The sequence below is a fragment of the Scleropages formosus genome, chromosome 8 (genome assembly GCF_900964775.1).
Source record: "Scleropages formosus chromosome 8, fSclFor1.1, whole genome shotgun sequence".
In the NCBI taxonomy this organism is placed as follows: Eukaryota; Metazoa; Chordata; class Actinopteri; order Osteoglossiformes; family Osteoglossidae; genus Scleropages; species Scleropages formosus.
The window spans coordinates 30,021,506-30,038,410 of NC_041813.1; the positions used below are offsets into that span (position 1 = coordinate 30,021,506).

The window sequence follows — 16,905 nt, forward strand, 5'->3', positions numbered from 1 at the left end:
GGAAGCTTTCAGAGGCCAAATGACCACCCAGGAGTCCTTCCTGCCACTTCCCTCAGTGCTTCAGCTCTGCCCCATCAGGCCTCGCCTGCATTTCAACGTCTCTTTAAATGAGAATTCTGTCCTTGCAGCAGTTGGGCGCAGCGATAAATATGCAGGAGGAACCCGGGTCACGAGCCCAAAGGTCTTTGTGTGAAGTGGGGAGAAGATTCGACTAGAACGACAAGCTGCAGACGGGCTTTAAGCAGGTGCGAGCAGACGGCCCCGGGGGAGGCAGCGCGTGAAACGAAAGCGCCAGCATTCGCTCTCTTCCTTCCTCTGGTGGCGGTCATGCCTGCGAGGACTGACATCTGCCGGTGGAGACGCCTTCAGTGACAGCAGTAACAGAAATGCGACACTTTAGGAAGTGACATTTTAGGGAGCTCCAGGGAGCAGCTAACTATCTCCTGTGTAATAAATGACTCTTTTGACCGTAATTTCACTGCTGCTCTCTCGGTTAGCGAGCTAAGCTATTCGCTCCCGATTTCTCCGGAAGGACCGCAAGCGAGAGAAAAGTCCCTAATTTACAGAAGCTCTCTTTTTAGAGGTGTTTTAGAGTTACTTCGTACAAACGGCAACGTGAACTACGGGAAATCAGGCCCCAGCCAACCATCCCAGCTTCACAGGCAGACAGATGACAACATCAGTGGGAACCTGTGTCTGGTCACGAAGACACCCCTCACGCTCCATGAACGTGGTGCCTGATGGCTCCACACTGGCAGTGCCAGTACATACAAAACATTAAAATACGACACAGTACTATCAGCCCAGTGAAGGAATCTATCATTTTGTCCCCTTTTCACCTTAAGTGAAACTTGATCATTTCATTTTTAACCTTACTTCTCGCTCTCTTTTTTCACTCTTTTCCCTTAATTTGCACATCTCAGAAAACCACATTTGCTCCATGACACAGTTATTATTGAACGCTAGTTTGTCTGCTGAAATGTTACACAGGCTTTGATGGTTGCTTGTTAATTATAGCCATAATTATGTCCATTAGTAGGTTTCTGTGAAAAATTACTTTACCAGAAAGTGTAAGCCCTCCCTGACCCGAGAACTTGCAAACTGCTGTTGGATCAAATGAAGAGCACATAAAAGCAAACACGTGCAGCGTTGGGTACTTGAGTGCTTGAGCTTCCGTTAAAAGCGTTCACGTACATGGCACCGCCAATTTTGGAGAATCCCAATAATCTCAATAAAGTATCTAAGTAAACCTGAACTCTGTCATGGGTGTCTCTTACGTAAATAAACTTAATGGAATAATGAGAAAGAAGAGTGACATTAATGTCAAAAGTGACTGACACATTGTTTATTGCTGAGCCCTATGAAGTAACAGCTCAAGGAACTCTGTCTACACCATCTCTGATAAGCCACTGCTTAATATATTTTAACTTAATCATAGTTTATCTGTTAAGGTAAACATTTAATAAATGTCCTGTGACTGATGTAGATACTGTTTGGATTCTGTTGTTTTGTGTTTCTGAGCAAAGGACATCATATCCTACATTTTATTAACCATTTTGTAATGCGATGGTATAGATGACATCTGATAAAAAGGGAAAACTGACTGTGATGAACTGAGAAGCTCGTTGCTGGAACGCATCATCTGCCAACGGTGGCAGTACCATCGAACATGGGCTTCTTGCAGTGAGAAAGTTATTTGAACACCATAAATAGCCCAATGAACACTCGTACAGTGACACAGTAATTTTAAAATGTTCAGAAATATTTACAATAATTCGGTTAGCCTAAAGAGAGTCGAATGCTTTTTTTTTTCCCTAACTTGGCAACTTGTGGCCTTTCGTCAAAGGGCTGCTCACAGAGTTAGAGACAGAGCCCTTGTGAAGACGTCTCAATGGACTTGCATGTTCAGTGTACTGGTCTCACTGGCCGCGTTCTGGACCATCTCCACATACTGTAATGCTTCTACATCAGCTTCTGTCTGCGATCTGGGCTAAAGTTGGTGCGAGAAGCTCAGGTGGTGACACCCACTCCTCATTATTAAAGCCAGCACTGAACTGCAGTGGGGGTGCCTTGCGACGGACTGGCGTCCCGTCCTGGGTGTGTCCCCTCCCCCTCCGGCCTTCCGCCATGTATTGCCGGGTAGGCTCCGGTTCCCTGCGACCCCGTATGGGACAAGCGGTTCAGAAAATACATGTGTGTGTGTGAACTGCAGTGCTGAGCACAGAGGAACAAATACACTGTCCTCTACTGGGTAGCTGGACGACAGACACAGGACGTCGGATAATGCTGCAGGAAGCTCTGGAGGTCTGTGTTTTGGGCACATTATTGCCTTTTATTTTGCAGGCTTCTGTGGACATGACCAAGATGGAGTAAGTGGACAACTTGGCAATCTGATGAAACCCCAGAGCCAAAGGACAAATGCATTAAATGTTACCGAATCTCACAGGTGCATTTTGAGAAACAACAGTGAGGCAGGAAGTGCAGTGGTTAGAGACAGAGCCCTACAGCCGTAAGACCCGAAGAAATGCCCAGGTACGAATCCCTGCCCCTACTGTAGTACACTCCTGAAAGTACTTACCGAGTTGCTTCAATAAAAATCACCCAGCTGCATAGATGAATTGTTAGTAGCTTAGAATACAAATCTAGCAGAAGTCACTTTGGAGAAAAGTGTCCCATAAATCAATACAACTGATGAGTTTTAATCACGGTGGCGCAGCAGGTAGCACTACTACCTCACAGCATCTGGTCTGTTTGTGTAGAGGTTCGATTTGGGCTCAGTCAATGTGGAGTTTGCACGTTCATCATCTTTTCCTGGGTTTCCTCCCACAGCTCAAAGACATGCAATTCTAGTGAACCAGCGATGCTGAATTGCCCCTTGTGTGAGTGTGTGTTTATGCCTACCCTGCAATAGACTGCTGTCCCAATCCGGGATGTACGTACCCCCCTCAGCCTTGCGCCAAGTGATTCTGAGATAGGGTCCGGACCACCACAACCCTGACAAGGACAAGCAGTTAGCAAACATTCATTTTAATCAGGTTTTTTTGTCCTTTAGGATAGGTTGTGAAAGAGTATTAGAAGGAAAACAACAAATAGAACAGATACTTTAACGTACAAGTAAAATTACAGCAGTAAGTGATCAACAAATGATATCCCAAAGATACTAGATATCAGAATTTAACACTGAAGTGTGACATTCGTACTGTTTCCATGCAAAACTAATAATCAACAGCAAAAGTCCAACCCAATGCAGGGTTGCGGTGGTCCGGAGCCTTTCCTGAAATCATAGGGTGTGACACTCACTGACATACACACACCACCAGCTGAACAGAAACATGCCTTTGGACTACGAAAGGGAACATATTAACTGTACACACACATTCGATCCTACGCCGGGCGAATGCGAATCAACCTGCTTTTTGAAACTTATTATTGTATAATATCTGAATTACACACAGTTTACCTACTGCCTTTGGACCCAAAAGCAAAAAAGGATCGACTCCCACCTCCATTTGTAGTACGGTACTGGTAGTACCCTGAATCGCTACAGTAAACAGTACAGTAAAGCTCACGTGGCTGTTTAAGTTATTAATTAAGTGGATCAAAGCTGTAGTAGTTTACTATCAGTGTAACTTATCGCTTTGTTTGAGAAACGCGTCAGGGAAATGTAACGTGTACTGCTAGGTATGCTAATTTTGGCACCCAACACACACATGAATATAATGATCATGACTCATAAATGTGATATGTTATGAGAGAGAGAGCTCGCGATGCCGCTTATCTTCGCACAGCTGATTTGGAATTCGACCGCTCGCGCCACCGAGGCCAACCGCCTCAGACGTAACGTGGGGTATGACGTCACAGCGCGCCGGCGGCCGCGGCCCAACGTGCGCGGTATATCCGCACTGGCGCTGCGCGCGTCCCTGCTGCGCGCGTCCCCACCACGCTCGGCACGCTCCTCGCTTTCTACCGGCTCTAAGATGGCTGCTGTCCACTGCGGCGAACCCATGGAGCCGGAGCGGGAGCTGGAGCTGATGAGCGACGAGGAGATGGAGAGGTGAGTCGCCCGGCGGAAACTGACCCCGACTCCGGTGGGTTCGGTGAGGATTTCACGGCGAGTTGATAGAAAATGGCGCCGATGTGTGAGGATTTGAGGTGTAAACACGGTTCAGGTCGTCAGTCAGACTACTCTGCGAGGCCTGGCCCTCATTGCCCGGGTCCCCGTCAGCGTCACTTTCCTATTCCAGCACCATCTATCCGATGTTTCCCCGGTCCGATCGGATGGATGGGCTCCGGATCTGGTTCTGCTGGTCGGGGCCCGGTCGGGTTGGTGTCCTCCTGGACCTGGGCTGGAGCTGCTGGACTTAGTCGCGTTGAGCGCCGGCACTGTCTCAAGCACCTTCCGCCCTGTGGGCTCCACTCAGCTCTTCAATTCACACACACACACAATTTCTCAGTCAAATATTAAATTGAAAAGCCAACTCTGTCCACTACAGCATGTTAGCTGTGTCCATGGTGACGGATGTCCTGCTGTCACTCGGTCCGTGTCAAAAAGTGACATTACGAGCGACATAACCGCGAGCTGCTGTGTAGTGAAAGGAGTCGTAGGGCTCTTTCGTCTCAATTTACCTCACAGAACGTTCCAGCAGCTCGTTATTATACGTCGTCATACACATGCGCGGCGCCGCTCGCTTTCTGTTTTTCATATACGTGTGTCAGTCACCCGTCTTGTTAAAATCCCAGTTAAACGAAACGTAACGCGACGAACACAAGTTGTAATTCGGGAACTTTCGGCGTCGGGTCAGCTGTTGGCGCGCGCGCGTGCGCCTGTCTCTGCGCGAGCTCCCGGCGCGCGGCCGCCGTCCTTCGTTTACGCGCGACTACTGAGCCGCGACAGGTGAATATTAGAGGAGAAAGCGGCTGTGAAAGCAGGTGAAAGTTACTCTTTTATTGCACTCTCAGGTTCTGTTGAACAGTGTGTAATGTTTTTGTACGTTTCAGGGTGCTGTGAGGAGGCGAGCTGAACGGTTGTAGTGCAGTTACTGCCAGACGGGTGTCAGACTTTGCCCCTCACAGTTTACCTCAGGTGACAGAGAAAGGTGACCAGAAGACCATGGCTGTCCCACATTTACGGCGTACACGTCCGAACGGGACCTACCCGAAACGGCCTGTCTCTCCACAATATACTGGCCGTCTCTTTGTTTGGGGCTGTGCGGGTATTAACAGGAACCTGCCAGAATGCTTCCACGGTGTAAAATTAACCGGGCCGGCCCCCCACGTGGCCTAAATTTAGCATCGGCATCACGGCCACCAGTAGACCCTTCTAGATAACTACGGAGGGCCCTTCCATTCGGTGCCTCTCGGGTTACAGGAGGGTCGCCACCATGGGCCTCAAACGGTTGAGGGCGGTGCGTAAAGAACCATCCCAACTTCCTTTACTATGCGGTACTACCTTCCGGAACCATCTCATACTGCATAATGTCATTCATTCATAGTGGTTAAAACAACTGCCTTTGGACCCAAAGGTCACAGGTTCGAGCCTCACCTCCAGCTTGTAGTACCCTTGATACTTACCCTGAATTGCTCCAGTAAAATTACCCAGCTGTATAAATGGGTAAATAATTGTAACCTTAACATTGTAAGTCGCTTTGGAGAAAAGCGCCACCTAAATGTAAATGTAAGCTGAACGTGTCCCAGCAAGCAGCTTACCCAGTAGTACAACAGAAGAGTCTCTCCTGGGACTTGAACCAGAAACCTTCCACCCTTTTCTCTGGAGGAAGGTATGACCTTCCTGTTCAGCAGCGAGGACAACTGGATGTCAGATATTCAGCTCTGATTAGACCGCGAGGGCTCTCCTGCCCTAGTTTGAATGACTCTTAAATAGTAATGCTGATAGTGTGATCTTCGTTCCTGGGAAAATAAAGAATTGTGTGTTTGTGTGAGTGAACAGCAGGTGGCATTTGAACAACCAGGACTGAAGTACCACTAGTATCGTTGTTGTATCGTTGATCAAGGTGCTAACCCTGAATTGCTCCAGTAAAATTGCCCAGCTGTATAAGTAGGTTAAATCATTCTAAGTTGCTTAACACTACAAGTTGCTTTACTGAAAAGCATCAGTGAAATCAGTAATGTTAATTTATCTAAGGAGTACCACATGAATAATTGCCTGGGTAACGGGGACTCTCCATAAACCGCCAGTGCTGCTCCAGTGGCCATCTTGCACCTCCTCATCCACATCTATGATTACAGTGGCTGGATGCTGCGCTTGCTGCTTCTGCTCTTTCTATGTATAGATCAGGGCGGGTGGCACTCTCCCGCCTCCATGCTGAGCTGAACATAGCTGCTCGTTGCTGCAGGGGCCTCGGCTGGGAAGCAGTTCACTACATCACGTGTTTCCTGCTTCTCCTAAAAGGAGAACGCAATTTGGATAATGTTGAATATGTACAGTATTCACAAATATATCTCCCAACAGCTGACTTAAATGTATCTTATTCAGTATTAAATGTTGTATTTGAGATGTTTTCAAAGATCCCCCCCCCGGTCTTGTGGGCTGTGTGTTTCACGTATGTTCTTTCGCTGGCATTACATTGCTTTACAGGGAATTTTCCATTTTGGAGTACTTCCTGTTTTACATGAGAGCAAAGCAGTCATTGGTATTGGTAGCCCAGTTCTGTATCTGGCCTCTTACCTACATTTCACACTTTTTGCTGTTCCTTGCAGGGAGGCAGAGAGCTTCAAGGAACAAGGAAATGCCTTCTATGTTAAAAAGGATTACGGAGAAGCCCTTCACTGCTACACAAAGGCAATTGGTAAGGAAGAGGACAAATTCTTCTTTGATCTGCAAGTTGAATTAATCCTCATGCTTTTTTGGAACTCGCCATGCTACTCAAAAGATCTATTTTTTGAGATCCTGTTGGTCATAAAGTCTACTTTCTGTGTTAAAGTCTTTGTATTGCTTAGAGTTTATATGAATTTTCAACATGGAGAACATTACGCAAAGAGTGGTTACGTTCCTTTCCTAGGCGATTTTCCTGAGGATCAGTATAACAGTTTAAGGCCTGCATTCTGCTGTCATTGGCCAATTTTTAGTCTGAGTCCAAAACTGAAAGTATTTTGACACAGGTGCATCCCAGAGGGCTTCAAGGAAATTGCTCTTATTTCATAATGGTTTGTGAGGTGAACTGCCATATACTGATCAGGTATTATTGTTTTGATCATTGAATATAGGTCCTCCATCTCTGTGGTCCTCCTCAAATAAAATGGTGATAACTGTGGTGCTTTCCTGTTTGTTAGCTCCTTCTGAAACATGCAAGGTGAAACGTCTCATAAGAATAGTTGTTTCTGCTATATAAGGTAAAGGGTTCCTTCAAGTGACTCAAAAAGAGTGATCTTATGCCAGTGAATGTCATTATCCATATTGTTGTGTTGCCATCCTAATGCCACAGCAAACCGTTGTTTATGACCATGTTGTGGGAGCATATGTTGACTCAGCAGCGGCATGTTCCCTAGGGTGCTGTAGACAACAGACAACCTCATTGAACTGTGCTGCAACCCAGTGTCCTTCAGACTCTTGTCCGTTTATAGTAGGGCTGCCACTGTGGGCTGTTGTAGTGGCTTGAATAAATTTTACCCATTTGGGGCAAAGCGACACACCTGTAGTAGCAGGAAGCTCTCACAAGTCAGGATCGTGTTTACGATTGACTTATTGTTAGTTAATCCTCCTCTGATGACAGGGATCATTCTGGGAAGTGAAGAGAAAGGAGGAATTCATGAAATTACAGCAGATGGATGTAGGAGGATCTTTTATACCTAGCAAAATGTATCCACTCCGTGTTCTGTACTCAGGATATCTACAAAGTTGGAGACTGAGAGACTTTTTGTGTCAGCATGTTGTTTAACCCACCTGTGTCTTGGCAGACGTGTGTCCAAAGAATGCCAGTTACTATGGGAACAGAGCAGCTACACTCATGATGCTGACCAGATACAGAGAAGCCCTGGAGGACTCCCAGCAGGCTGTGCGGTTGGATGACACCTTCATGAAGGTATGCAGGCCTAACTTGTGTCTTCAGCTTGTTTTCTGGAGTATGTTTAATTTGTTTGTAAAATGTCGTTAACTTCTGTAAGCTGGGCTTCCCTGGTTGGGTGTCAGCTGTCCTGCTGGCAGCCATATGCCACACAGTGAGAAAAAACTCTTTTAGACAGTATGAGAATGAACTGGAGGAGTTCATACCTACCATGAAAACACTGGGGTGAAGTACGGTGCAGGAGAAAACTGTGTATGGTAGTCACAGTAGTGAACACTTGAAGGTTCGCACATATTCTGGAGTTCATTTCACGTTGTTGCACTACATAAATTCACAAATGCAAATGAATTGTCAACAGTGCTACTGCTATGAGATACTCTGGTTTATCTTGCTGTTCTTTGTGTTGTGTTGACAGGGCCACCTTCGAGAAGGGAAATGCCACCTGTTACTTGGCAATGCTATGGCCGCGAGCCGCTGCTTCCAGAAAGTCCTGGAACTGGAACCCGACAACAGCCAGGCACAGCAGGAGGTGGGTCCCTCCAGCCAGTAAGAAGGCCCATTCCTCTGACAGAAGGGGGGCCTGTTTGTTTCACCCTTTAATTTGATTGTGTGATATGTAATAATGATTAAACAATGGTAATAGACAATTTTTTAAGGACTATAAATGTGCTTGTTTGAATTACTCAGCTCTGTTCCAGGTGGTCTTAAATTTCTCTTCCAGCTGAAAAATGCTGAGGCTATTCTGGAATATGAGAGGCTGGCAGAGGTTGGCTTTGAGAAGAGGGATTTCCGAATGGTGCGTAGGTCTGCGCCGTGTCTTTTTCCGGACTTTCACCTCTGTTTTGCGTTAAGGGAACAGATGGAGAATCACCTGGTTGTGTCTCCCTGCAACAGGTGGTCTATTGCATGGACCGTGCCCTAGAGTCAGCCTCTGCCTGCCACCGCTTCCGGGTTCTCAAGGCTGAGTGCCTGGCACTGCTGGGACGCTACTCAGAAGCACAGTCTGTGGCTAGGTACAGGCACCCGAACACATGCATTCAGACTCCGATCTGAGGACATTGTGGGACTTTCTTCAGGCTTGTCATATTTATCGTGATATTTCGCAATCCCCCAATTAATTACTCTGTACAAGCTGTAGAATGATTTTCTGTAGTTTGCAAAATGTGGGCAATGACAGTGAAATGGATTGTGAAATTTGTGAAGAGTTTCACACAGTTTGTCTGCTGTTAATCATACTTAACGGCCAATAATTGTAAATTAGCCAGCTGAAGTATCTCATCTTCAGTCCTGACCAAACAGCAGTTTTATTGTTAATTTGTTAAAGAACAGACATTTTATCCAAGGACAATACTAACTTCATCTATATACTGTACCTGAAGCAATTCAGTTTTAGTACCTTGCACAAGGCTACTGCAGCAGTAGCAATCATACACACACAGTTCATAAGCAAGTTTTATTTGCTCTGTTACAGGTTCTTATGTTAAAATGTCTTGGTGATAGTTGGTGCTCTTTGTTATATAGCAACTTTATTTAGTTTGACTCAGTTCTTAACATGCAATTAGAAGAAGGTAAGTGGTAGAAGTAGTAATTGGTTATAGAAGGATAAAATAAACTCCATTCATAATGGCAAACACTGGTCTTAATACATTACAGAAAAATGCACAAACAAAAGTCATTAATCGGCAGACAAGAAGAAACAAAACTTGGAAGAGTGAAATGTTCAGCTGTGCGTGCTGACTTCAGTGTCCCTCTCCTTGCCTCTCTAGTGATATCCTGCGGATGGACTCCACAAACGGGGATGCACTTTATGTGCGTGGTTTGTGCCTGTACTACGAGGACTGCATTGACAAGGCCGTGCAGTTCTTCATGCAGGCATTGCGCATGGCGCCTGACCATGAGAAGGCTCGCATCGCCTGCCGGGTGAGTTCCCCATATAGTATAAACATAAGTTCTTGTTAAGTTTCTGTGCAACTTTGCTCCTTTCAAGATTAGCTTCATTGCACCAGTTGCCCATATTGTGATCTCGTCAGTGAGCCTTGTAAGGTGAACATGTTACAGGCCAGTCACCCAAATTTCTCCTGTGTGCTCAGAATGCCAAGGCACTCAAAGCCAAGAAGGAGGAAGGGAACAAAGCTTTCAAGGAAGGGAACTATGAGGAGGCTTATGAGTTGTACTCTGAGGCGCTGACAATTGACCCCAATAACATCAAGACCAATGCCAAGCTGTACTGCAACAGGGCCACAGTAGGCTCCAAGGTGAGTTGACTCAATGGTGCGAAATCCAGCCTAAAATGAGAGCAACTGCCTTTGCTTTTGCCATTCCAACTAGTGTACACCCTGTCTTGTGCCCTATGCCTCCAGGATAGGCTCTGGACTAACACAACCTTCTTTTGGACAAGCGGCTTATTCGTGGCTGTGTTCTTCTTACATTTATGCTTAAGATGATGCCTTGCTTAATGACACTAAGTGTTGGGTGCCTTCAACATGCATTGGTGCTGAATGTGAAGTGGATAAGTGTACTATAGTAAGGGAGTCTTAATTATAACGTGAGCATTATCCTTTTTTGTATCGCTTGCTTTGAACTGCCACTCGGGCATAGTGGCCCCAGTGCTTGGTCTTTTGTTTCCGTTTACCAGTAATACCCCATACCGGTCGGTCAGTAGTTTGCTAAACTTTTTCCCTACACAGTGTGAAACTTCGATAGGGAGAAAAAAAAAAGTCAGGCCAGAAGTTCCCAGCCACTTCCTACAGCTATGGTACCGATACAGGTCAGAGTCAAGGAGATTGAATTTAGTACCTTATGTACCCGCCTCGTCATCTCTCGGAAATGTTTTAGATTAGTGCTCCGCCTGCACAGCCCAGCCCCATATAGCATATTTTTAGCTGCACTGGATTTGCATGGCATTATGGCCTGTTGCCGCCTGCGGGCCGGACGTTTTCTAGGACTTGTGGAACTGGGCCGTCTGTTCATTGTTCTGGCCAGCTACCTTCCTCAGAGGAAAGCCCCCCAATCTGTATTCCTGTTTCCACAGCTGAAAAAACTGGAGCAAGCTATCGAGGACTGCACGAAGGCCATCAGCCTTGATGAGACGTACATCAAAGCCTACCTGCGGAGGGCACAGTGGTTAGTGAATAATCCTGGTTTTCTGATGTGTAGAATGCCCGCTTGTGTCAGTTGCCTAGCCTACTGTACCCTTTCTACCATCATCCTTAAGCTCTGGAGGTATGAAAAGAGATGGAAAATATCTGCATTTTGTCAGACTAATAGTTTACTGACTTACTACTGAATTTTTTTGGACATTCCACAGCAGTTGTATTTTAAACACAGCTAGAAATGAGTCAGTGCAGCATTTTCTGCTCCCCCCCCCCCCCTTTTTTTTTTTTTTTTTAAAAATAATTTCCTCCCCATCCCACCATGCAGCTATATGGACACACAGATGTATGAGGAGGCAGTGCGAGATTATGAGAAAGTATACCAGACGGAGAAGACCAAAGGTAATCTCTTGTAATAAGCTATCGAGTGCTTGTTGAAAGAAGCAGCTAATGTTACTTCCAAGACGTCCACTTCAATTCTGTGCAGCAGAGGTCTGCTTAGATTACGCATTTCAACCAAGGCCACAGTAACTGTACATACAGTTTTATTGAAATGAAAACAGAAATTGCGTGGACTATTTGGACACAAGACAAGATGTGTATAGGTTTCTTTGTGACTTCGGGGAACTGACTTGTTGAGCACAGCTGGTATTGCAATTATAAGTAGTACTGTTTCTGCTGAGTTTCAGATATCACATCTATGTATAGACTCAGAATGCGTTGCTGTTGTTCATTGTACAGACTTAAGAAAACGAAAGGGTATTTATTTTTGGTTCCCTTGAGCATTGTTTTCTCTCTTTGTTTTTCCTTTAGAGCATAAACAGCTCCTGAAGAATGCCCAGCTAGAGCTGAAGAAGAGCAAGCGGAAAGACTACTACAAGGTGCTGGGTGTAGACAAGAACGCCACAGAGGAGGAGATCAAGAAGGCCTACAGGAAACGGGCCCTCATGCATCACCCTGGTACAGCCCTCATCTCATCCAGATGAGCATTTGTTGAGTTTAATGCACCTTTTGCAGAAAGTTTCTATACCTTCAGCAAAAGCATTTTTGTTTTTAGATTAAACTTTGTGTCTTATAAAGCAGCCTTTAAAGGATATATTCATATGGGCCTTTTGTTGAAAACTTTATATAAAAAAAAAAAAAAAACTCTTACCCCATGTCAGATCGTCACAGTGGTGCCAGTGCAGAAGTTCAGAAGGAGGAAGAAAAAAAGTTTAAGGAGGTGGGAGAGGCCTTCACTGTACTGTCTGACCCCAAGAAGAAGTCACGATACGACAGTGGCCATGACTTGGATGATGATGGCATGAATATGGGTGGTTAGTATTTGTCCTTTGGTTGGTCCATCTGATGCGGATTGTGATTTTTTTATTTTATTTATTTATTTATTTTTATTTATTTATTTTATTTTTTTTTGAAGCACTTGCTAAAATTTTCTGTAAACAAATGCTTTTATTATTTTTTTCAACTGCTGTTGAATTGGCTAATCGAAGATCAGTGATGTGTGGCACAGCCCTCTCAAGGGCATGTTAGTCAGTGTGGTCCGATTCAAGCTTAGTGCCGCTCACCATCAAGCTTGCGTTTGATGTGCATATACAAGTCAGTCTTGTTCCACCACCCAGAGCCTTTTGTAAATAAAAAATATAGTTCTACTATTCACCTGTATTCATTGCTTTGTGGGATGTAGGTTTACCTGGTTAGTCGTGAATGCAAAGTAATTGGCATTATATCGTCTGTGCACAAGATGGAATATCATTCTGTACACTTAAGTTTTTCTGGTACTTTTGTAAGAATCACTAAACTGTGTACTCCTGTCATTTAGATTTTGATGCCAATAACATCTTCAAAGCATTTTTCGGAGGACCTGGGGGCTTCAGTTTTGAAGGTAACTTGTGTAATGACTGCTATGGAAGTGCCTGTCCATCTTGCAATGTCCACAGTTTAATTACGACAGCTTAATATGTGTTTTTTTTTTTTTTTTTTTTTTTTTCCTCTCCTCTCTTGTTTTGCTTTCTAGCATCTGGACCTGGGAATTTCTTTTTCCAGTTTGGTTAAAGCATGAACAGTCTTGGTGTGTATGCAGTTGCCCCATCGTGGACTCTGTCGGAGTTGTTCTCCCACCTCAGTTATGTTCCCAAGTTTTGTTTGTCGGTCGGATGCTGTGTGTACTGTACTTAACGGAATGCATTCACTTGAAGATAAATTGCGAGCGCATCACTCCATGAACTTGGATTAAAAGGCACATGCCATTGAGTTTTACACTTTGTAGAAACAACAACCCCCCCCCCCTTCAGATCAGGTCATTTGTTTTGAACCGTAAAATGTATATCTACACCTTTTATGTCCAGTCGGATAGTAATGCACGATCAAGTCCATAGACTTTATATACATTTAAACTAACCAAATGCAATTAAAATTTCCTTTTGGGAACAGTCTTGTTGTACTTCCAGTAGATGAGTGAACATAGCTGGGGAAACTTGGGTTTTGTAGAACTGACTGGTCTGAGAAACAGGTAGGCAGTTGTTTAACCACAGTTGAGTTAATAAGAAGGAAAAAGCAATTTGGGTTCAATACATCGGGACAGTAAAGAAAAGACTGTAGATTAAGGCATGGGGGTAAATTTAAACTTGAATCCATAATAACCCTCATTTGTTCTCCATCAGTATTAGCAGCATGTGCTCTATGGCCAAGTTTAAAGGGAGTAAAAAAAAAAAAAAAAAAAAACCACTGATATGCCAGTTTTAGTACTTGAAAAACTGGAATAAAACCTGTAAGCAACTGTAAGAGCTACAAGCTGTTGTTCTTTCCCTGTGATGAATGCTTTGTGAATGCAGCTCCACCATCTTGGAACAATATACGTTGTCCAATCTGGGTGACTAGTATAGCTGTTAGACTACTGCATACCGAGTACTGGTGTTGGAGGAGCAGAAGGTGCTTGGACTGGTCCTTTTGCTTTTCCTAGTCAACTGATCAGCGCAGGTCAATGTTCAATGTTGCCATTAATGTATTGCTGCATTGTACATTCTTCTGGAATATAAAGTGTGCATTTGTGTTCCTGGTTAGTAATATATTTTTTTCTTGTTTTTTTGTGTTACTTTTGTCAATGTTAACTTGGTAAGATGTAATCGGCTCTTCCCGCTAAGGGCTTCTGGGAAGTTTTGGTGATTGTAGAGAAACTGCCCTCGTGGGGTGTCGTCACAAGACGTGAAGCAGCAATTTGACTATGACCTGCTTTAAAAATTATGTAAATAAACTAAGTTCCTCTTTTTTTTTTCCCTTTTTCCCCTTTTTAAAAATGAACAGTCTGAATTATTTTGTCTAATTGTGGTTCTCTTGTATTGATGTTAATCCTAATTGAAGATGTATATTTATTGCCATGTCTTTGAAAAGATTCATTATGCCCCCCACCATCTCTGCCCTAGTCTGACTTGTTCAGAGTGGGTATTGTTGAAGACTGGTAGATCCTTTTAATATATTTAGCTGTAAAGTGGTGCCTTACAAAGCACAAAGCTTACCACGGAGTACAGTGATTGCCTCTTTTCCACCTGTTTCACCTCTCCAGCTGCTGTCTCCAAGTGCATGTTTTGCAGAAGAAAAATGATATAAAAAATTTAGCAGACTAAGAGCAGTTTTGCAGGATTGTCATAGTTTGAGTCCAGAATGTCTGCATCTTGTACTGGTTGTTTTTAAATCAAGTGGCGTCATGTTGTTGGGTTTCCCTTGTCAAACATGGCACAGATAGATGTGTTCTGCTCAGATGAAGATTGTCATTGCTATAATTTGTACCTGTCATGCAGAGAGAGGTGTTAAATTCACACTTATTGATGGGCTATTCTGTCATTTCGTGTATTTCCACTTGTTAGTGGAATGTATGTGAACCAAAAATAACACTACGGAGCTCATGTACCAATATCTTTTTTTCTTGGTCACTGGAGTAATACTGGACTCAGCAGTAAGTTTTCGTTGATGTTTTAGAGATAGAAATTAAAGATTTCTTTTAAGATGAGGATTCCTTCGTTTTGCACTTTTTTCATTAATCAGAATAGCTTTTGTTGGGGGGGGAGGGGTATACAGTGATATTTCTCTTCACAGGGACCTGTCGTCCAGATAGTTCACGTAGTCCATTTTCTTTGTCAAGTTGTTCAATGCAGTTTCCTTGCTGTCTTTCCAAGCTACTGTCTGCTCTCCACATTTCTTGCAGATCTGTTTGCTGTGTCCTCCCCCAATGTGACTTCTGTTCTTTGCTGACTGTTGCTTTTTTCCCCCAAATCTTGGTTTGCCTGTTCTTCCGTCTCCTTTAAACTCACCTTCACAGACCACTGCTGAACACTACAGTTAGTCTCCTTCCTCAGAGTCCATTGGTTCTCCCAAGCACCCCTTACTTGGTTTATTTTATGTCTGTTGGATGCGTGTTGCTGCAGGATTACTCCTGGAACGTGTACTTTTCTGACTATATGCGTACTGCCGAGGACCACTGTTACCTTCTTGTCTTTTCTTCCCTTCCTTTGACGGTGTCACTGAGTTGTGTATTCCTGGATTAATGCAATACCTGACGCTTCCAAAAAGCAGTTACTTTGTTTCTTCATTTCTCCTGCTGTTGTATTGCCACTGTAACTTGTCATTATCCCAGTCCTCCCCTCCCAATCTTTCAGAATCTTTTCTACATCCATTTCAATTACCACATCATCCAGGAACTGAGACCCCCCTTCCTCAGTACCAGTCTCGGTCAGTGGTTCGTTCCAAGCCCTTATCCGGTTTTGCCTTGACCACTGAAACTCGCGGTTGGCCAGTGGGGACCCGTCGGGGACAAGTCTACTTCAACTCACTTAGAGCCTTGTCATCTTGACATGCCTCCTCTCTTCACCCCTTCTTCCTGTCTGCACTCTTCCTCTTCAGGTAACGATTTGTGGTAAGAGTTCCCAACTTCAGCTGTAAGTTGGGGACCAACATCATACTGCACCTCTAGGAAAGCCTTAATGTTGTCTAAACTCAAGACTTGTCTTTGCCGTGCTGTCAAAGATTTTTTTAACAGCTGCTGTTATTTTATACTCTATGGGATGTGTAGGAAGTTATAGCTCCTCTCCTCCCCCCCAACTCCTTGCACAAAACGGGGGCAGTGGAAGATGAGACAAGACTGCAAGAAGAGATGGTAGGACAAAAAGTCCACGTCAGTCATTGCTTCGAGTTGCAAACAGAGCGGTAATGAAACTATCCGCGAGTCGATGGTGTAGTTCTTGGTTTTAGGTGTTTTATCAGCTCTGGACTGACGGTTTATTTGTGATGTGGAGAAACTTGAGCTGGAACTTCTCCGTAAAGCACTTAGCTGGTTAAAAAAGGTCAAACAAAACGAGTAGTCCTTTCTCCCCAGTACTGCAGCTGAAGTGTCTCCATGAAGGGTGAAAAGGAGAGAGTGTGATCATGGAAGAAGAAAGGACAAACTGGCAGCAAAAAGCTCTTCTGAAGAAACTCCTTACCTGGGCTTACTTCCACAGGTAACTTGACTCCCCCCCCCCCTTTTTTTTTTTTTCTAAATTTCAGCAATGGCTTTTTGAATGCTCTTGGCGTTTTCTAAACCACGGTGAAATTCGGCGTTCTGAACACAAAGACGGGACTCTGCCCGTGGCGCGTGCTGTGTCGCCCTCTTGCGGCGCTTCGATGAAATTGCACCACGTGGCGTTTCTGGTAGAAAAACGACATCGTGCTTCGGCGAAATCTTCAGTGTCCTTTTATAAATCATTCTAAGTTACTAAACCGGTCAGCTAACGTAGTACATGGTAAACGGAGGTTAACCGAGC

General features: G+C 44.4%; 1 protein-coding gene across 1 annotated transcript; it reads left to right on the top strand.

The window, feature by feature from the left end:
- Positions 1-3,928: 3,928 nt before the first annotated feature.
- LOC108941754 (dnaJ homolog subfamily C member 7-like) lies at positions 3,929-15,116 on the top strand. Its single transcript, XM_018764566.2, has 14 exons — positions 3,929-4,054; positions 6,718-6,806; positions 7,915-8,039; positions 8,437-8,550; positions 8,743-8,817; positions 8,916-9,034; positions 9,788-9,941; positions 10,112-10,276; positions 11,053-11,144; positions 11,442-11,515; positions 11,927-12,073; positions 12,277-12,429; positions 12,933-12,995; positions 13,128-15,116. Exons 1-14 carry the CDS (start codon positions 3,978-3,980, stop codon positions 13,163-13,165), a joined length of 1,485 nt encoding a protein of 494 aa, XP_018620082.2. The 5' UTR covers positions 3,929-3,977; the 3' UTR covers positions 13,166-15,116.
- Positions 15,117-16,905: the final 1,789 nt, after the last annotated feature.

Bases quoted from the DNA above. Each gene is read 5' to 3' on its own strand.
- LOC108941754 (XM_018764566.2), top strand. From the start codon at position 3,978: ATGGCTGCTGTCCACTGCGGCGAACCCATGGAGCCGGAGCGGGAGCTG. The intron at 9,035-9,787 runs GTACAGGCACCC...TTGCCTCTCTAG, and splicing joins GAAGCACAGTCTGTGGCTAG to TGATATCCTGCGGATGGACT. The intron at 11,145-11,441 runs GTTAGTGAATAA...CCCACCATGCAG, and splicing joins TACCTGCGGAGGGCACAGTG to CTATATGGACACACAGATGT.